At 36.5% G+C, this 21,851-nt stretch overlaps 1 protein-coding gene across 7 annotated transcripts in view; it reads right to left on the bottom strand.

Moving 5' to 3' along the window:
* The window catches only part of RGS7 (regulator of G protein signaling 7), a 264,913-nt gene that overhangs the window by 34,316 nt on the left and 208,746 nt on the right, over nucleotides 1–21,851 (bottom strand). For all 7 annotated transcript variants that reach the window (XM_051615774.1, XM_051615776.1, XM_051615777.1 and 4 more), the window contains 5 exons: nucleotides 10,429–10,503; nucleotides 9,247–9,345; nucleotides 8,460–8,521; nucleotides 6,874–6,984; nucleotides 6,066–6,191 (listed from right to left, as the gene is read on the bottom strand). In XM_051615774.1, coding sequence (XP_051471734.1) covers nucleotides 6,066–6,191; nucleotides 6,874–6,984; nucleotides 8,460–8,521; nucleotides 9,247–9,345; nucleotides 10,429–10,503 — 473 coding nt within the window. The remainder of the gene's footprint in view (nucleotides 1–6,065; nucleotides 6,192–6,873; nucleotides 6,985–8,459; nucleotides 8,522–9,246; nucleotides 9,346–10,428; nucleotides 10,504–21,851) is intronic.

The raw sequence follows: 21,851 nt of genomic DNA, 5'->3' as shown, positions 1-21,851 counted from the left end.
GAGGCCACAAAGGGAATCTCTGACAAAAGAAGAACTTTTGTTTCAAAAAATATGGGTAGCATCACTTGTCTCTGTGAACTGCAATGTGAATTGAACAAAAATCTGCACAGAGCCTGGGGACATATCCTGAGAATATGATGGCAATGCAGTAAGAATAGAGGCCTCATAACTCAAGTTTAAAAAATGCACAGCTCACCAACTTGAATTCAGTTAATTCTGTCAAATTTGGGCAACCTACTTTGGTTTCCTTAAGCTGCTTTTGATATTTGCATTTAGAAGTGTATATCCTGCGGTGCTAACCCCTTCAAATGCATCTTCTGGGACTGACTGACTATTCATGTATCCAAGTCAGGTAAGAAATAGAAAAATGAAAGGGAAGGATGTTCTTTGTAAACACACATTTTCCATCATCCTGCAGACATCCTGAGGATCTAGTTCAAAGCTGTCACATTCCTGTTTGTTCCATTAAATCACTGCCAGTACTTCTGGAAGTCACCACAAACATGCCTTAGGATGCTATTTTATTTTGCAAGTGAACTGCTTCCGTATAGTAGGTTGGATGCAATTATGGAGAAATCGATGGGAGATAAATTTGGCTTAGTTGAAGAAGAATTCAGCTTCCAGCATAGAATAGGCAGGTTGTGTAGACACATCCTTATGGTCTGAACACCAGCTCTTTGATAGATTAATTTTATTTTACCCTTCTAACATCAGCATTCTAAAACCAAATTGAACATGTGAGGTTCTAAATATAGAAACCTCTGTAAAAGTGGGGAAAAAAAGGCTGATTTCTGTGGTGTGTTATGTCTAGGGTGCTTACTTCACAGCCAACACACAATTTAACATTTTAATCTACTTAGTGATCTTTTAAGAAAAAATGCCTGCCCTTCTCCCACAGAGAGTTAAAGTAAAAAATGCAAAGTTAGTAAATGCCAAAAATAAGGCTGCCACTTCTTACATTTTCAAAAATAACTTTTTGAATATCCCATGGCAACCAAGAGCACAGATGAATTTGAAATTAAGTCTGCAAGACCTCAGCACTGGGCCTGGAATCAGAAGTTCTCTGTCCCCTTTTACAGCTCTCTGCCTCATGAGACTCCTGTAGCACAGAGCATGCAGTGTGCATCAGCAAGTACGTGCAAAGGCAGAAGAGGGGAGAAGGGGGACCCAATTGCATTTTTCAGACAATGATACACACAGACTTAGTGCTACTTGGGGGAGGAAACAGTCTCTCTGCCCTTGGATGAAGTTGTATCTCCTGTTGGAGGTTTGCTTTTGCCATAGAGACCGTCTCTAGAAGTTACTCAGTACCATTTGAACAGAGCTCTGAGTAGCTGGGTGTAAACCTCTCTGCTGCCTTCTGTCCCAGCATTTGGGCTGCCACAGGCTGGGTCACACGCTACGTCACGCACCAGACGTATAGCTGAGTGAGAGTGTCTAGCATAGAACAGTCATACACCCGGCCACATGACATGGCAAAACACATGTTGCAAGACATCTGGGGATTATGTCCTCCAGCTGGTTACTTTCAAAGTGAGAGTGGCTTTGCCAGATATATAGCACAGCTGCAACATGGCTACTGTCCCATTAACTGACCTAAATGTCAGAGGCAGCCACCAGCAGATCCCAGATCAAGCTAATCAGCTAGAGTTAGCACATAGGAATACTCAGTGAGAGAAAGGCTGCACTGATTCTTCAGTAAGTGTCTGAGAGTCAGGCAGAGTGTGGAGCCAGCGAAGTAAGAATTGTGCAGGCTTTGCACCCAGTGCATGTGACAAGTCAGAGTACAGACCTTTTCAGCTAAAGCAAGAAAAGCCTTTATAAATCCCATGGTGAAAATCAGCTAATGTTTTTCCAGGGGCAGGAAAGGCTACTCTGATTCCTGGAGTCCACCCTCTTGGCCAGTACAACTCCAAGCTTCAAGGCATAGTAGTGCTGAAGGTCTTCAAGAAAATGACAGAGAAAACCATTAAATCTTGCAAGTAGTTCCTTCTCATATAATCTGCAGAAATGCGAACATTACAGGAACTTGGAGTTTAAGCTTGAATCAGAATGAGAAATGAGGCACAGGTAATTTCAGCCTTGAGGCCTGAATTTCATCAAGCTATTAGCACCCGAAACAGTCACATAATCAACATTTCCAGTGCTGTGTGGGAAAGTGTCATTACCAACACTTCTGTTCAGACTTGCAGGACAGACATCAGGGACAGTTAATCATTCTTTGTGGTTTGTAACATGCAGAACTCTCTCCTCCACCATCAGTGAAGACAGAAATGTCAAGAACGGTGATGAGCAATAAAGAGCAAAAAAGTGAAACAGGTTGGATTAAAAAGAGAGCTTAATCTCTTGTAGCACTGTCACTGTTCTCTAGTAAAAGCTCTGTTACAGTGATAATAAAAGAACAGAGAGAACCCCTTGAGTAAAACAAAAAATTACTGAAATAATTTGTAAGCAACACTGCAAATTTTTAGTAGTTTATATGTGGAGGTTTTTTTGTTTTTTTTGTTTTTTTTCCTACAGGATATACTTGAAGCCTTTAGCTCCAGTACAGAACACTTCTACAACTTAAATAGGTGAGTCCAAAATAAACACCTCACAAAATCTCAGCTTGCAGGGGATGGTCAGAGAAAATTGAGATAAAACACCTAAGTCTAGCTAACTCCTTAGTCCCTCTCTTCTTTTTCTGGACAACCAGAACTCAAAGCCCCTTTTCCCGACTTATTCCCATATTATGCGAGCTAATAAATGAGGATGGAAGGAAGGAGTAACGGATCCAGTGGCTTTTCCTTCTGTGCATCATGGAAGATGTCCTGTCACCACTGCCCCTTCACTAACCTAGGAGGCCTTTGCAGTATTAGTACTGTCTTGGAGATAACCAGAATAATGACTTGGAGAGGGTTTCAGATTGTCAGACCTGAAACTATTTAGATATTTACAGGCTGCATTTTTTACAAAAAAAACCACTTGGGAGCAAACGTACAGTCAGCATATGAGTATCACCTTTCCAAAGAATTCTGCAGCACTACAGACAAAGGAAGGATATGGAGAGAAATGAGGATGAAAGAAATCAGGTCTCCAGGTAACCACATTGCAGTAATACTCATTTCACTATCTCACTCTCTTTGAAAGTCCTTTTCCAGTGCTTGGATAGCCTTGTGACCAAGCTCAGTAATACTGGATCATGCTCAGACTTACAACTTGAGAATTTTAAACAATGGTCACCAATTTTGTAATAGGCAGTGAGAATTTTACAAAGCTATTTTCCAAATAATATGTTACTTTAGCTATTTGTTCTGTGTATTAAGCAGCATGCAAAGCAATCCCTCCAAAAAAATCTACATGGTAACAAGAGAGTACAAGTCACAGCCTGTGTTAAGTGAATGCAGAATCCAATCTTGGTGTTGGCAAATCACACTGAAATGAAGCTACCACACTGACAGCACTGCTTACACCGTTTTATTCCTCTGCTATGCTTTGCAACACCCCTTCAGATAGTGACACACTATTAAACTCAATTTACAGGCCAAGAAAAAAGGCACAGAGATACAGAGCAAGAAGGTGAAACCTAGTTGCATTCCTTATCATTGCACAGTTCTTAGTTTTAACTCATGGCTCAAGTTTCTTTATCCCTGTTCTGCTTCTTCAGCATCTATATCAACTAAAAACAAGATTCACAGCCAGCTTAGACACACTTGGTCCAAGTTAATGAAACAGTAACACAAGGGCTTTTAGCTACTTAAGATAATCACACCAGAACAGAAAAGGAATATCTGGTAGATTTGTAATTCCTCATTTGTGGCATTCCACTAAAGTGAAGTGTAAGACTTCTAATCGACTAATACTGAATCTTTCTGTAGTGTCTGCAGCCCCCTGCTGTACCCTGTGTACTGTGCTTGGTAGCTTGAATCCAGGGTGCCAGCTATCTATCCCACTGTAGGTTTGATGGTGCTTGTTGTAAATGTTACCATTATTAGATCTGTAAAAGGACAAGAGCAAGCTACTGACCAGAGTTCACTTTGTTGCAGTGGGAAGATGTGAATGGAAGGAAATCTTTTTCTCAAGGTCACTGTCAAATCCCCAAAAAACATCCCAAAAAACCAAATTGCCACAGTGGGGTTAACAAGTGAACAAATAAATTAGTGGTCTTCTAAATGTAAGGTTTGTTCAGCAGCAATGCTCAAAACCCTCAAGTTTTTAATTTTTGATACTGAAATCTATAACATTTTGACTCCCATAAACAAGCTTTACAAATTCATGCTTTGTGACCTGGCTTTACTACACAACCCTAACGGCGGATTGATTTCCTCACAGTTTGAGAGTTCATAAACATAATTCTGAGCTTGTGAGAGTTTTCCTTCAGTTAATCATCACAGCACCTTCTTAGTGCAAGTTTGATCTCCTGCCTGATCATTCCCAGGGACAGTCTTTGAGCTCATATTCACCACTGTTCAGATATTGTATTTTATAATACAAACATAAAAACCTAGAGAGAGAGAGAGAAGAGTAGATGGCATGATAAGGAATCAGCTCTGAATAAACATATCTATGGAATTTTTCTGGATCAGTCACTTGCAGTTTGCCTGTGGTCAGTGTTGTAGATAGGATTAAAAGAAAAGGCAAGGGATTATGCAGGTAACAGTCTAGTTGGCAGAGTGACAAATTAATCACAGAAAAGCACAGAAATTGCAACACACTTTGGGCTGGATAGGTTCATGTTTGAACAGCTGCTCTGCACAAGGCATCACCAGGCTTTTAGTTTTAAAATTAAAAAAAAACCCAGATTTTCTTGGCATTATTCTGATTTTTAAAATTGCATTTAACCACTTGGATTTTTTAGTTAAAAAAAACCACAAACCCTGTATCTGTCACCAATGAAGTTATCAACATACACACACAGGCCAGGCCATATCTCCATGGGGATAATGGCAAATAAATCAGTTGAAACATATCATAAAGTCTAGAGTATCTAATATACATTTGTGATAGAAAAGTCAATGTTTGAATATGAACACGGTCAGCAACTTAGAGAAGTCCATCTTCAATTATTCTGCTGACAAACTTGAACTATGCAGCATTTATGAACCACTACACAATGCTAAAGGCCTCTTGCAAGATGCTACATAAATGTAACCTAGTATGAATGAATATTCTGCACCACTTTGGAGTGAGAACTGGCATAGAAAAAATGTAGTTCAGGATCCTTCTGAATTCTAGAATGTGTGTAAATAGGATTTCATACCACTTATGCTATTGGTGAATGGGAAGCAATACAGATGACATCTGACAAGAAGGTTGAATGAAAATAAAAATATGTCGTACATGCTTTTGAACTATGCACAGTTTGACTTGCCTATAGAAAGGCTGTTATTAGTACCTCTGAAATAATCCTTATGGAGATATGGCTTCCTTAGAACAGCAACAACAAAAGCATGTTGTTAGCCAATGGAAGGACTACAGTTTCTAAAAATAAAATAATTGTTCTTCCTCACTTAAAAGTAATTCTGTATATGTATATACTTTAAAAAAAACCACAATTTAAGCTTAATACACTTTAAATTTTGCACTTAGTGAGGAATCTGAGAGCTAGCTGTCACACTGCTACTGTTGTGTCAGACCCAAAAGTACTAGAATCTTGGTGGAGATTTTCAAAAGACCAATGATCCCCAGAAAACTGACCAACAGTTAAAGTCTGTGAATTTTACTTTCAAATCCCATACTATTTTAACAGTTTATCTTTTTTAATTTTACTGCTCTCATAATATTGGACTTAATAAATGTACCAGATTTGAATGGGTCAACGGTTTAAACCTGTTTAATAAAATTAGCTGAGAAAAAAGCTCTTAAATGGCTAGTTTGACCAAAAGTTGCACATGAATAAGAAAATACCCTTCCTGTGAGTGTGTGCTAACTATATCCATCTTTCCCTCAGCCTGAGTATGGGAGCAGGCAGCAATCTGCATGAATGGATTCTGAAAGAAAGAGATGGGGAAATTTTTTAAAGGAATCAAGAAATTAAACTAAAGGTATCTTACAGTCTATCAAAAAATAAAGTCCCTCCCATTTACCTTAAATTTTCTGAACTGAATTCCGACTCCAGGAATTTGAGAAACTGCTCTCTTCCCACAGGGTCTTTCAAAGCTTCATCCATGCCAAAACCCCACCGTTTCACCCTCTGCTGTCCTGGCTCTTTGCTACAGAAGTAAAAGCAACAGAACTTATAATCAGCAATACTTCACTATTCTAATACTCTATGTTCATAACATGGACTAAGTACTAAAGTTCAACCACAGATTTCTCACCCTCCAGAGTACTCATATCATAGGATCATGGAATCATAAAATGGTTTGGGTTGGAAGGGACCTTAGAGATCATCTAACTCCAACCCCCCTGCATGGACAGGGACAACTCCCATCAGACCAGGTTGCTCAGAGTCCCATCCAGCCGGGCCTTGAACATTGCCAGGGATATGACATCTACAATATCCCTGGGGAGCCTGTTGCAGTGTCTCACCTTGTCTGTGCAACGTTCAGAGATGAGCAACCAGGCCATTAGTGCTTACACAGCATGAAGGTAATTCACATGCACTTACACAGAAGATTAAGGACTTCCAAATAGTAAATTTTAGCAGATTTTACAAGGTGTCTTTTTTCCTCACAGTGGAACCCTGGAAATGGGTTACTGTAACTTTTAACACAGATTTATTAATCCATATCACTTCCCATTTTACAAAACAGTAAAGGCGGAAAGACCAAAAGGATCTTGCACTGCCCTTCTGCCTCAGTATTTCTCTGCAATACCTCTGTCTGAAATCGTGATGTTTCAAGAAAAGCCTGTTATATCTCTTGCCTCAAAAGAAGAAATAAAATTATATACCTTGTCTCCAGTTCCCAGAAAGTGGTGTCATCTGATATCCAAGGGTTTGAGGGATCAGGGGGCACAAGAAAAGGATCATATTCCAGATACTGCTCTGTATAAGCTAATAGACTAGGAAAACAAAAGCACCAAACATTGTAATGTCAGGAGGTGAGGAAACCTGGTCAGGTTACTCCAGATAACTAAGCCACAGAAACCAGCTGTGCACACAATCAGAAGTCAGCTACAAGTTCAGGTGAAAAAGGTTTGCTCAGGACTGTTAAAAGTGGACCCTGGGAGAAGGAGGATTGGCTTAGGTCTTATCAAGTGATGAAATGAAACAAGCTCAAGACTTCCCTAATATTTCCACACAGTAGTCCTTTTAGGGCTACTGTAGGCACTAATTAAATAAATCAAGAAACCTCTTCCATGCACATTTGCTTTCATAAAGGAACATGTTTTATACTTCTATAGTTTTAACTATCAGTTCTTCTAAAATCTGTTCTAAAACACTGTATCCTATTCAGGTTATATTTATTGGCTCTGCAGCAGCTGGGACTCTATTTTTCCTCTTTTAAATACAGTTAATATTTTTTTATTTCCTAATCCAATTGCACTTCTCCCAAGTTTATGGCTTTCAAAAACCCCTATTTCCCCCCTCCCAAAACTGTATTCATTAATTGGCCTGACTGAGTTGAACACACTAAAAACTTTGCTTGTATTCCATATCTCCCATGCCCTTATTCCCACTTCACATGCTTCCTTTTGCCTCATAATTACTGAAAAATTACTGACAAGCGAGGACAAATATTCTTTTTTTTTTTTTTCATTCTATTTAGGTTATATTATTTACTGTTAAATAAACACAAATTCTTTACCAGGTCTCTTGATAAATATGTTTGTATGTGCATGCATACATACACATACATAAGTAGACACATATGCATAACTGTATATGAGAGGATGAAGAACCATTTGAATTTGGCTTAATTTCCTTTAATAAGTCTCATGGAGCTTGACTTTCTGCAGTTTTCGCTGTCTCTGTTTTTGATGTGGAAGACAGAGCCTTCCTTTTCTTCAGCTCTGCCTAAGCTGCAGTTAGTCTCTCTGAGGTGCTTTTTGTTTCATTTACTTTCTAGTCCCTTCCTGACAGATTTTGATCTTATTTGGAGGAAGAGTCCTACTAGTCTTATATTCTCTGATCCGAAGTAAGCTCAGAATCATTTTGTGCAAGCACTGAGTTCCTCACCCAGCCAGCTCTGCCAGTCAGCTCCATTGCTTCATCAGGGATTGCTCTTTTGAAATATCAAAATAACCCCAGACCTACTTCCATTTAAGCCTCCCTTCCAATGCAAGGTGAAACTTGTGACCACTTGGTCAGAGGCTCTTCAAGTGACTCATGGTTCTATCAGAAGTGTTTCATGGAATATCTGGCCAGCTTTTATCAATAAAAGAATGTCATACTTCCCACTTAAAGTAAACTCTCATAAGTTTTTTCTGTGACACCTGAGCTCTCTTGTCTCTTTCTTTGAAGCTATTTCATACTGACATTTTCCCAATAGGTATGAGTCTAACTGAAAAAACAGAAGATGTGACAATATACTTACCTCTCTGCAACTTTTGACATTTTTAATCTATGTCTGTCTAATTGCATTTGCCAGTGCTTAATCTGCAAGAAAGGAAGGCAAAGAGTGTTATGAGTAATGCATTGCTTGATTCTATTTCCATAACTTTTTTATTAGGGCTCTAATTTAACTTTAATTTATCCTACGGCACAAAAAAGAATTTTATCTGAGTTAAAACAACATTCCACCAGCGTAGTTCTAAAATAAATGGAATTTTCATCAAAGAGAAAAGATCATACAGACAAAAAAAAAAAAAAATATAGCATTTTCCCTAATGGTTTATCAACAGAAACCCAATTAGCCTTTTCTTTTAGTTTTTGGAAGAAAACTACTAAATCTTCAGACATTTACCTTCCCCCAATTCTAACAACTCAAGAAAGATTAATGAAGCATGAGATGTAGATAAATGTGTGGATCCATATTCATACCTGGAGAGGCAAACATGCTCCCAAATCTCCAATCAGAATTAAAAGGAAGAGTGAACTGTCTACTGCTAAATGGGCTGATGGGCCTAGCTATGCAACAAACCAACTAACTGGACTGTTGCTAAATACCTTTAACTGTTTTATGCAAGTTACAAAAAGAGTCAGGTTTTGTCTCATTAGTTTTAATGGGAGTTACATACCTAAATCCATATATCCTGAAAAAAGTTTACTAAGCATTTGCTAGATTTTCTCTGAACATACTTCCCAGTTGCTTTTTTTTTGTTTAATACCTACTTTCCTAGAAATTTCATTTAAAAGTACATGTTTGTAGTTATTTTGCAAACCTCTTGGTGAAGTTCATCTTCTGTGGGTGGCTTAGTCTCTGGTACTGGTGTGTGGGTAGGGCTGTGACTTCGAATGTCATTTTGTAAGCCATAGACAGACTACACAAAAAGATATGGAACAATAATAGTTGCTTTCAGACAATGTTTTCCACATATACCCATAACAACTGTTATGTTTAAGTACAGTGTGCTCAAGAAGTTAGCCAAGACCATCTTTTTCTAAAGAAAATGCAAATAAGCCATGCGGTCAGATCAAATTGTGCTTCTTCACCACAGTGTACAAGAAAGACTCCCCAAACCCCACAATTTCACAATGTCATAGCACTCAGGATTTACTTTGATTATGTATCTATATTAACAGCATAGTAAACATGGGGGATGACACTGAAAGGCAGCTGTTACAGTAAGTGGAGACCGGTAGGAAAAGAAGAAACAGTATCCTGAAAGGTAGACTATCACAACGTATTATTTGGACAACTTCCAAATTTGCAATTACTGTTTGGTAAATTACAATAATCTGGAACTTTCAATACCATAAATAAACTAAGATAAAGCTTTCTCTAAATTCACTCCCCTTTTAAAAATGTATTTTTTCTATGGGTTGACATGAAAATATACCTCAAAGGCAGTACTTCAAAGTTGGAGTTAATCTACATTATTATGATACAAAGGATTTGAAAGAAATAGCAGTTCCAACCCATCCGTGCATCCCTAGAGCGCTGCTCTTGTCTGGGTCCTAATTTAGATGAAGGAAATTTCCTCCACAATTTCTGGTCATCCATTTGGGGCATAATTGTAAATTAGAGACACCTTTCTCATTAACCAGGACAAGAACTGCTGTTACAGTTTACACTACATTTTTAATTTATTTTTCTTTTATTACTGACAGACACATATTTAACACACTTATTTCAATCAACTAAACAACATGAAAAAGCATGGACAAATACATTTCATTTTCATATTCTTTGCGTATTTCTCCAAAGCCTTTCTAATGTGATGGCGTTTACTTAGTATTAGCAAATTTATTTCTATTAATTCATTTAAGAGCTTATGAAATAACAACATATGTTCATGTATTTGTTCTTTGCAGCTGCAAGACAAAATTGTTTTAAGAAACGACGGATCTTCATGCTATAAATTACCTCCACCTTCTGCTTTTGATATAATAGCAGTACTTACCTTTCTTGTTTTATGTGGATTTCTCATTCTTGAAGATTTTTTTATATCCACTTCAGTAGTGTTTACACATCCAGGCTATTAAAAGAAAAAGAGAGGAAAGTACCAGGATAAAAATCTGCAAAGGAACTCCATACTATTTTTGTTGTGGTACTCCTTTTCAGTTTGTAAGGCTAAGAAAATAAATAACTAGAGGTATGTAATAACTTGAAGTCCTCCTGCAGGTGTACCTAAAACATAAATATGATAGAGTCTAAGGAAGCATCTCAAGTACCATTTTGTCTGCCTTACTATCAGAGAGATTCTTTCACTATTCAGCCTTGTTTGCTGGACCCTATGATGGTTTTCAGGACAAGTTTTACTCTATATATTTATGCTGAAAGTACTGAAAGCAATGTACAGAGGAGCAGAAAATATCTGAATCCGCATAAGACACACGTGCAGCATAGACAGTTACTAATTCAAATTTAATTGCTATTGGCAGTATTTGGGAATTTTGGAGCGAGATACTGAAAACCACATATTTAGAGCTCATGACATCATGAATTTGAGAGAAAATAAATTCTCAAAATAACAGAAACAAATCACATGTTTCTGCTTCGGTTTTGCCAAGGAAGCCATACAACGTGCATTCTAGCTATCCAGCAAAGAAGCATTGGCTGACCTAAGGAGAAAAAAAATAATAGAATTGTGCAATTCCCACCTCAGGTTCTGCTTCCTTCAGGAGCAACTAGTTTTGGGTCACTTTTTTATAAATTATCTTTTTTTAAAAAAAAAAAGTTTAAAACAATGTGCCAAAGTGAGATTTGTTGCTTCAGAAAACAAACCAAAGAAACGAACAAACAAAAAAACCCAACAAAAAACCACAGGCCTCTTATTTAGCCTTCAAAGATTCATTCTCACAGGTCTGTAGCATCCAAAGAACACAAGTCCTCCAGTTTCTCCTAATACATCTTTCTTTCACACTTCCCTCTACACACTCTGTGCAGAAATCTCTTCTTTGCCCTTGCTGGAAATAACTACTACTAAGTGTTATGGTCTCAGGTGATTTCAGAGGGATTATATTTGCCAATGATAGGGTGGGAAGTACAAAATCTGCTCTCTACTGGGAGCGGTTTCAAAGTGAAACTAGGCTGGTTTTTTTAAATGGAAGTCGCTAGATGTAGAATTTACTTGCCACACAACCAAGCTGGACTTTTATCACACTAATGATACAAGCTTTATCTTCTCAGCTTAATGTTAGATGCTTGATGTGGCTGTGAATCTTCAGAGAAGAGTTTTAAGCATTTCTTACATAGGCAGAGCTGAGAAACAAATACATTTCATTAAACAGGCCAATGGTATTTTGCATCTGGAAAATATTTTAAATAACAGAATGATTTTATTTTTTTTTTAACCCAGTGTGATTTTATACATATAAATAAGTTTTTTATTTTAAAGTAATATATTAATGTGTGTTGACCATATTACACTTGCAGTATAAACAGTTCCTCAACACTAACAATAAAAATAGGCACTTACATAATATTCTCAAGACTGCATCTGACATGCCTGTTGAGTCAGATTTGGAAAATACACTTTGTGCTTGTGAACAAAAATGGTAGTTTTAAACTCAGAACACGTTTTATCATTCAAAGACAACAAAGGTTGAAAAATACAAAATCCTGCATGACATTCAATTTAAAGGCAGAACGTAGTTTCACAGGACAGTATCCTGAGATAGACAGTTAAAAAGAAAACAAAGCATCTGCTTCAGGATTATGGCAGCAGCTGGCAGTCAGTAAAACATGGGCTTATAACAGTATCTACAGCCCTTGAACGCAGCCATTTAAATAGTAGGCACACTTACATAAGGCACAAACTGTTGTTTATTTAGTTTTCAGTTACAGTTTGTTAAAAGCATGTCCTAAAAATGGAGAGGGGGGAAAAAAAGAAAAAAAGAAGAAAAAAACACAAAAAAACCCAACACAAAAACTCCCCCAAAATAACAAACAACAAAAACAAAAGAGAGTGCATAAGCCTCATCTGAAACCTCTTATTTTCAACAATTTCAAGTCCACCAGCAGTAAACTGGTATGAACAGATTAAACTCCTTGCCCAGGTTAGTTACACATCAGAGCTGTGCAGATTGACTCAAGTGACACAAGAAATTCTGGGAGACTTGTAGGAATGAAACAGGTGAAGCTTTTGCTGGTTTGAAAGAGACCCAACCCAGTACTGACCTTCTACAGCATTCTTACTGACACCTGGCTGTTTGAAACCTCCCATGCTGAAGCAAAGCTGCTGTGGCATAACTTCAGCAGGGTCACTCACGAGGGCAGAAATGGGACCAAGGTGTGACTGAAAGGAAGATGACAGGAGAGCAGCAGCAGCAGGAAGGCACAGGCAGGGAAATGTCAGGAAGCTTCAATGCAAAAATGAAGGCAGCTAAAGGGTATATCACTACTCTGACAACATGGAGTAAAAACAGGAGTTTAAGATGTATATCACTATGTATTACCACTATACAATTCTGTTCTCATAATTTGATTTAAATTATATCACTGGAAGTACCTAATGTAATTGGAGCCACAATTATTGTTTTCTTCTCAACTGAAGAACATTTATTAAAATGATACTTTACATGAGAAGGATTTATTGTTTCCTTGGCACTGCCACACTTCATCTGTCAATTTTTAGGAATAAATACCAAACATCTTTTCAATTAAAACATACACAAAAGCTTGCATTATTTGAACATTTTGCTAGAATAACTCAGAATCTTTGTGGGAAAAACTTTGCTGGACAACATTTCATTTTATTCGTATGCCCCCATTAACATAATAACTATGTGTTTGGATACAATTACATCCAGCTGTGTTTTCTTTTTGTGTTGCTTTTTAAACTGGACTTCCATAGTTCAAATAGTGAGATGCCTATCAGTGTGCTCTAGCTGCAAGATTCCCATTTAGCGTGTAATATATAATTTGCATACTAATGCTGTAAATAGTTTTCAAACAGATTTCCTGGAAGACTTGAAACCTCTTCCATATGTGTAAACAGAATGCTTACTTCTTTCAGAACTAATATTCTTTATGAAAACAGTTCCCCTTCTACACACATGGTGGAAAGTCTTGTGATCTTGTTCAAATTATCACACAGCAAGATTACAAACAGGGTAGAACTTGGCCCTCATCTGTTTTTAAATAGCTGGCTGAAAAACTGTCACATATTCAAAGGAAACAGTTATTTTCATTCATCTATTAGTATGCCCTTATCTAAAGTACAAATACCATTGCATTCATTCACAGCAAAGGACATGTCAGTCCAGTCATGATAAATTCACTGGTGAGATAAATGGATGAAGATAAATAATACAAAAATCCACACAGCCAGAATCAATTGCTATCAATGCCTTTTTGTGTAAAAATCTCTTTGCTGTGATGTACTTGTAGCTCTAGTAAGTGTGAAATCCTCAAGAGAAAGTAAAATAATGTTTATAATTATGTTAAGTTTTTATATTTTTTTCTTTCTTAAAGAATATGGTAATTTGACTGTGAATCTACTTAAGCCAGAATAACCAGAAGTTTTCTTGTATCTGAGGCAAATACATCCATGTCTGCAGGAGGGAATAAGCTCATGCATTGCAATAGGCTGGGAAGTGTCTGTCTATATTGCTGCTCTGTAGAAAATGATCTGAGGGAGAAGCTGAAATGAGTCAGCAGCATGTCCTTGCAGCAATGCAGATAAACCACATACCCAGCTGCATTAGCAATAGCATAACCAGCAGGCAAAAGAAGTAGTTATTTCTTTCTGCTCAGCATCAAGAAGATACATATGGAATACCAAGACTAATTTTGGACTGCAGAAACAACACAAGAAATATATTCAAAACACAACAGTCCAGTGGAGGAACAGACTTTTTAAAGGGGGTTTGCAGAGCTCGACCTGTTCCACAGGTGCACTATGAAAGGACAGGAGACAATGATCAGAAATTGCAGTAAAGGCAATTTCAGGCATCGATAAATAAATATTCTTCATAATAAAAGGAAGAAGTTGCTTAAGAGAGGCTGTGGTATCTCCATCCCTGCTGATTCTCAAAGCCTATTTAACCAACGGCCTGGAAAATCTTACTCAACTTGGAAGTTAACACTGCTTTAAGCAGGAAGTTGGATGAGAGGACCTCTCAGCATACATTTCTGTGGTACAGCCTATGATCTTCACAAGTTGCAGGGACTGAAATGCAAATAAACCACCTTACAGAACACTCCAATAAAGTATACAAGGCAGTGTGAAATTCATTACCCTGTTTCCCCTCCTCACAGCAGAATAGAAAGACAGGACTGGTATTCGCTTCCTTGCTGCTGCCTCTGTTCTCTGGCAGCCTGTGGTGTGTACTCAATCCATACAAACAAACCTAGCGATAATTTAAGGAAATGTAATTTCACAACCTCTTTAGCTAAAAATGCATAGGTGATATTTAAAATAATTAGCCCATTTCAATATGCACACCCATAAATTCAGTAAATAAATAAAAGCAGTAAATAGCAGATTGAGCCACATCCCTTACACAATTCCATTGCATTTCAGTGTCAATACTCCATGAACTAGATCTTTTTATTTGACTTTCACAAGTATGGGCTCACTTGGTAAGTTTAATTGCAACATACTAAATTTCAAGATCTCCAGGCTTTCAAAATTTAAACACTATAAATTTAAAACATGGACACGGATACAAACATGACAGATCTTGGCTTCCACTTGGAAAAGATGAAAGTGACACACACAAACGTAAAGACAAGGCAGACGGAAAGCTGCCTTTTACAGTATTTGTAACAGCAGACTATCGCAAATATAGTAAGCTCAACATCTGAAATTTCTTGAGTGTCAAAAGTTAGCATTGCCTTCTGCAACAATCTATTCTGATATTTCTGTCACTGTTACTATTTCTGTCATTTTTACAGGAAAGGAGTCTTCTAACCCTCAGCTGTCATTCATATCGCTCAATTCCAAGGAGGGCAAGGAAGCTCATTAGACAGAGAATGGTAAGGAGAATACCAGAGTTCATTTTTATATATAGTATTTAAATTCCAGTTTACTTGTGCAGCTAGCTGAACTGTGCATACTTAAAAATCACAGTGACAATAAGGGCATGAAAGACTAAAGGTATAGATTATTTGAATATTTTGAGGTTTAACCTCATTTTGCACAGTTCAGGATCAATGAGTAAAAAAGTTTTGCAGGAGAAGAGCCGTAGTATTCATGACTTTCCTGGTGCAATAGAAAGTCTCAGAGAAACATTTCAAATGTGCTGAGTACAAGTGGTCAGCTCTTTTAACAGGATTTGGAAAACCAGCTGTTGTCTTAAAGTCAAGGGAGGGCTGCACATTTCCAACCCTCTAGAAATTGCAGAAGACTCTTTTCCTAATTATTATCTAATATGACCTGAAAGCCGTTTAAAATGAAACTCACTTTATAACTGTTAGATCAATCAACCTCAACTAAGTGATGAAAAAATAAACCCAGTAGCCATAGTTACCAGAAACCTGCAAATGGGTAGGAATGTGTATTGATACTGCTGCTGGGAGAGAGCTCACTGGCCTCTGATGCGCCACCCAAGGCAGTAAAGCCAAACCAGTGATAGAGAGACTAGGCTACCAAAATCACTTCCTTTTGGTTGGAAAAATAAATATTATTACTTATGACTGGAGCACATAATCATGGGTTTAATTTACAATCACCTAGGTGTACCTAACCTGAAACACTCTCAGGAACTCTATTAGCCTCTTCAAAAGTCTATGGCTTAACTACAATTTCCATTCAGTTCCATTCAGTAACTCTGAGAAATCAAGTGTGTGACCATTGGTACTTCTCTTGACAACATCTCTAGTCACAAGTTCCCCAGTAAATTAGCAGATGTCTGAAGAAAGAGTAAAAAACTGTGATGAGTTTAATCATTAGGAAACAAGTGATAGATTTATTTTGCAGCTCACACCCCATGTATCACCAATGTAGCTTAACCAAATAATTACAATCTCTAAAATAAGTTGGGTAATTATTCCCATTGCAGGGTCTAGCTAGTTAATTAATGTAGTCTTTTGTTCCACAGTTGAAATCAATGACACCCAACAGTTTTTTCTTCCTGTGTATGTAGTGGCACTGTAAGTTCTACAAAAGTAACAAGAACTATCACGTAATAGAAAGGACCAGCACCAACTTTTCTTCTCTCTACTTGCATTTCCAAGAGTATGTATTCATGTCATGAAAATAAAAAAAGTATCATATTCCCAGCTTCAACACTTTTTGTGCTTACTTTTAGCACAACTATGTCTCTGGAAACATGCCTTTTTGATTCACGTGTGCAACTGACACACAAGCACTGAGACTGAACTTTTTACACCTGCCATTAAGTTACAGTGCTTTTACAGAGGTCTCACTTGAATTATAGTTCTAATAAGAAGCAAATACACAAATACTTGGATTACAGTCCATTATGGCCATGGTAACTTCATAGATAAATTGTAGTAAGTATGTAGGTTTGATGATGATGTTGGACACAGCTTCTATCAAGTTTCACCTCCCTAGAAGTCCAGACCAAACTTCCTGAAAATTAGCTCACCATTTTTCTAGTTTTTGCTATGGACTCTCTCTCAAATTAGAAATCAGCTCATCTGGATAGTACAACTACGCCTTCCAATAAATACCTATAAATAATATTTAATTATTAGGAAGCAAATATCAATATTTTTCTTGAATATAAATTCTGTAGCAGCATGTTTCAGATTTCATTCCCAGATATTTGATAAATTTGGCAGATAATCAGGAAAATTAAAAATCAAACCTGCTTGTTCTACTAAAGCATTAGATATTTTTTTGCAGCCTAGCTACTTTCTTTAGCCTTTTTATTGTGTATCTTAAAAAAGATGTGTTATGCTACTAAATACTATCTTTACAGAACACAAGACAGGGTAAATAATGTCAATGAATGGATTCAGGGTGACCCTGAAATAAGCAAATACAACTCGGAACTAGATTGCATAGAATAGTCTCAAATTTGATTATATTCCTTAATATGAATTGATTTCTAAACCATGTGATACATCTGACAATATTCTGCAAATATCCCTGAATATAGTCAAGTTATCCCTGAACATAGTAACGTAGGATTATGGAAACAAATTACTTGTACACAGCTCAACTGCTAAAAACTGTCTATATTAGCTGATAATGATGTATATAACCTGTTGGATTTCAATTAAGTAAATACAGCTTTTCATTTTTTATTTATTCATTCAACTGATATTTCAGGCCACAGAATGTTCAATGTCAAATCTTACTGAACTGCTCCCTACAAAGGAACGGATTGTCTTTATTTGTAATAAAAGCTTTGTTTGGATTAAGTGTTCTCTTCTGTTGAAGGTTTTAGTGGAGAATTATACAGGCAGCATAGAATGAATTCAAATGCTCAATATATATCCTTGTTAGATAATTTCATTTTTACTCATTAAAGAACAGAGCTAAATAATTAAAGTTCCAGACTTATTTATTAAAATAAAATGAACGAGCAATAAACCTGATTGTGTCATCCACTAGAAAGATATTGATGCAGAAATAATGAATTGTTGACAAACTGCCGAGAAAGGCATATGCACTCAATTATAAAGTTAAACCCACTATAAACAGCCCCACATGAAAGACAGAAAACTTGCCTTTTGGATCAATTAGTAAACTTGATAAATGCTTTATTCAAGGATTTATTTGGAGATAACTGCCTACTATCAAAATAGCAGTAGTCCCACTGCTGTTCTGCAGTTGACTTAATCAAAACACGGCATGGAGTGAAATTAAAGGATAGATGTGTAACTTTGAGTTGTTTCTCTTGTTTGGTCAAGACAAATGAGGTTCAAAGACAAACTAACGAGATATTTGATCAATTAGTGTAGTCATGCTTTACTTATGTTTGCATCATGGTAAAACTCAGATGGTTTTCAATCTAAGAGATGGGAAGCCTCATTAACATGGAACTTATCACTTAAAGTTTCAAAAATTTTCAACATCTTTCCAAAAAAAGGAATTCTATGCTGTACCAGTTTCTTGTTTATACCTATTTGTCTTCTCAAATTAGAGTTAAAATCTTTTCCCTAAGTAGTATCAGACACAGAAGGAATCTCAGTGGCTGTACAAATCCCAGACTTGATTGAAACAGGAAAAAAAAAAAAAAAGGATATAAAGAGATTTTCAGGAAATATATTACTAATAAATGTATCTATAAAATTAATCAATAGGAGACAGAAAATCTTGAATCTTGACAGGGCTTCTCATGTTCTTGCTTTTTTAAGGACAGATCTAGTGCAAAACCAGAACAAAATTTTAATAAAAAACTTAAGAGAACAGGATTTTATCAGATTGTTTTTTAAAAAAATTCTTGTAGTGGTCTTTGAGTCAGAGAAACACATAATATGCAAAATGCATATGAAAAGGATGTTTAAAGTTAATTTTTGAGACAAGTCACATGAAACTAAATTAGAACCTGTACTAAAGTATATAATACTGCATGGAAGTTATATGCTTAATTATTTTTGAAAGTTAATTTAATTTCTAATGACTCTTAATTTAGTATTTATTTTATTTACGGCTGTATTATAGTGATGTTTATGTATGCGAATATTTCAGTATTTGCAACACTGTTAAATTTATCTGGTTTGTTGCCCTTATGCTAAATACTCATTATTACATTATTCCTTTCTCAAATTTCTTCACTCCAAAAGGCAAGAAACTGCAGTTTTACGGATTCCACACAAAAGAATTAAGGTTTTTCCCTTGAAAAGGAGTGACAACAAGAAAGTCTGACCACACATCTATGAAAATGTTGACGGCAAATATAGTAAACACAAATTTATTATCTGTCTTTCGATTTAAAAAAGAACCTTGACAGAATGCTTTGGATTAAAGTAGCAAATTTAATTCACACAGAAACAAAAATGAATCTATAGACATTGCGCTTATTTAAAATTATTACTAATTATTACTACTTCAGCTTATTTTCATCATCTATTTTTTCTTTTCCCCATCTCATCAGTTAGCTATTTCACAATTTCTGACCTCTTCATAATCCTCAGTTTTAATTGGAGCACATTTTGTTTGTTGCAATGCTGTAAGACAGCTTGCTTCTTTTTCCCCATCTCTCCCACTCTTACTCAAGTATCCAAACAAGAATGCTAAATAACATGAGCACAAATTTTTCCATGAAGGTCTTAAGTTAGCAGGCTAGCTATAAGGTCTATAAATACCTGCCTCAAATAGATGCAAGTATGGATTGTAAACGTTATCACCACTTTCTGGAAATAAAACATTGTACAAAGCTTTGTTTCATTACCATGTCAATCATTTCCTGGAGCTGTTTAAAAACTTGCTGAAGATAATATGATGAAGCAAACAGAAATGTTCTCTGATTAAACAAGTGACTGGCCCAGAAAAGTCTAGGATTTATAGCACATGAAGTGTGAAATGAAGGATTGCGCCACCCTAGCCAAGGTAAATTCAGTCTTTTGCTGAGCCTTTGAGGCTGATTTTGACAAACAGGATGGGAATGTCATCAAAAACTAAAGCAATGCAAGAAAAGAAAACCTAGAACAAATAACTGCAAGTACACCCTAGACACCTAGTAATTTTACCTACTGGCCCAGTTTCTGAAGGTCATGTTCAGACCACCTAGAATACAATTTTTAAATATAAACAGATAAAATGAGATTATTTGAGATAGACTTACATAAAAAAAATAGAGAGGCAAGATGTGTGACAAGATTTTAAAAAAATAAAGATTACTTTTTTTCTAGTTTGCCACTAGGAAACAATGGCATGACACCCCCGAATCCAGAATCATATATATTTCTGAACTGTGTATTATCAGTGAATTATCTTTAAACTACACTCACCCTTGAAGTTTTTGCTTAGCGTGGGGTGGGACACACCCACCCCAGATAATTTTTGTTACCTTATTAAATCACACAGATACTGGTTTTCTTTTCAGATAAAATTAGAAGTGGCTTTTTTTCAACTTACTATACTTAAGAAGTATATGGATGATTTTCAGGAGAAAAGGATACTTCCCCCATTACCTGCTGAATAATCTGAATCTCAACAAGCACCCAACAGGCCTTTACTATGTGTTTCACTTAAATCACATTAATGTGTAAGGAAGAAAGGTGAATAATTTGCAGCAGCAAGACATCAGCTGTCCTTGCTCACTAGCTAAGAGTTAATTTTACACCAAGCTGCAGCTACTCTGCTTCTACTGTATTTGATGTGGATTTGAGGGCTTCAGAGGCTTTACTGGTTTAGTACCTGTTCGTCCCTTTTTAACAAGAGTAAGATGATGAGTTTTTAACAGATACAAGAGAAAATAATTCAGGAAAGTTATGAGTTCTTCTAAAAAGACTTTAATCAGGAGCATGACATTTATTTTCAAACAAGAGCAGCTTTTTCTTAATGTCTTTTGCCTGGAAGGAACTGACTTCCCCAGTTTAGTTCGATTGTTACTGCTTTTTCACTAATGCCCTAATCCTCCTAACGTGTTTTTGCTCAGTTCCATAGTCAGTTATCAATACAGCTTCTAGGCAGGTGGAAAGAAAAGGAATGCTTTTAAGATATGTTTACTCTGCTGTCAAAAAGAAATACATCACTATATGTCAATAATAGTAATATCAGACCTATGCTATGTATTAGCTCTGTCTTAGAAATAATAGCATGGACTTTATCCTAGGTCTGTTGTTCAGGATCACAAGGGAGTTCATGCATCTCTCCCTCACACACATTTCCATGGTTCTACTGTGATTGGTATCTGAAATAGTAAGATTAAAATTTGTTCAGGAATGTCTCTGCAGGCTGCAGTACCTACAGTTGAAGCTCAGTCATGTTTTTTCTAGCTGCAAGCTAATAATCTTTCTACATAAAGCAGCTACTGGAATTTACAGCATGTCCGAGATTACACTCCACGTTACACTAAAATACACAGCAAGATAAAAAATTACATAAGCAGAGAAACTACAATTACATAAATATTGGAATGGAAACTGATCAGTGAGATATCAAAGCTGTTCTCTTAACTGTCTCTGAAAAGAAAATTGAAGAAAAGTAACTATTTGAAAAAGTACACTTCCTCTGGTTAATCTCCAAGCATCATCTCATTCTGAAAACCTAGGAAACAGCTGAGGGCACTAGCCAGCCAGCTCATCAAAAGTAACAGCCATGATCACTTTCAAGCATTTGTCTCTCAGACTATGGTATAAATCTTCTAGGGTCTCTGTAACCACCTGCAGGATTGACTTTGACCTATGAAACAGAGGTATTTTTGAGGAAAATGCTCTCTACACGTCAAACCTTGGTTCATTTCCTTTATTTTAAACAGTTACAGTGACCTTTCTGATACCCAAATCATGCTCTTTTTC

Source organism: Apus apus, chromosome 3 (genome assembly GCF_020740795.1).
Source record: "Apus apus isolate bApuApu2 chromosome 3, bApuApu2.pri.cur, whole genome shotgun sequence".
NCBI lineage: Eukaryota > Metazoa > Chordata > Aves > Apodiformes > Apodidae > Apus > Apus apus.
Note: the sequence above shows the minus strand (reverse complement) of the source record. Positions and strands in the feature narration are given on the sequence as shown.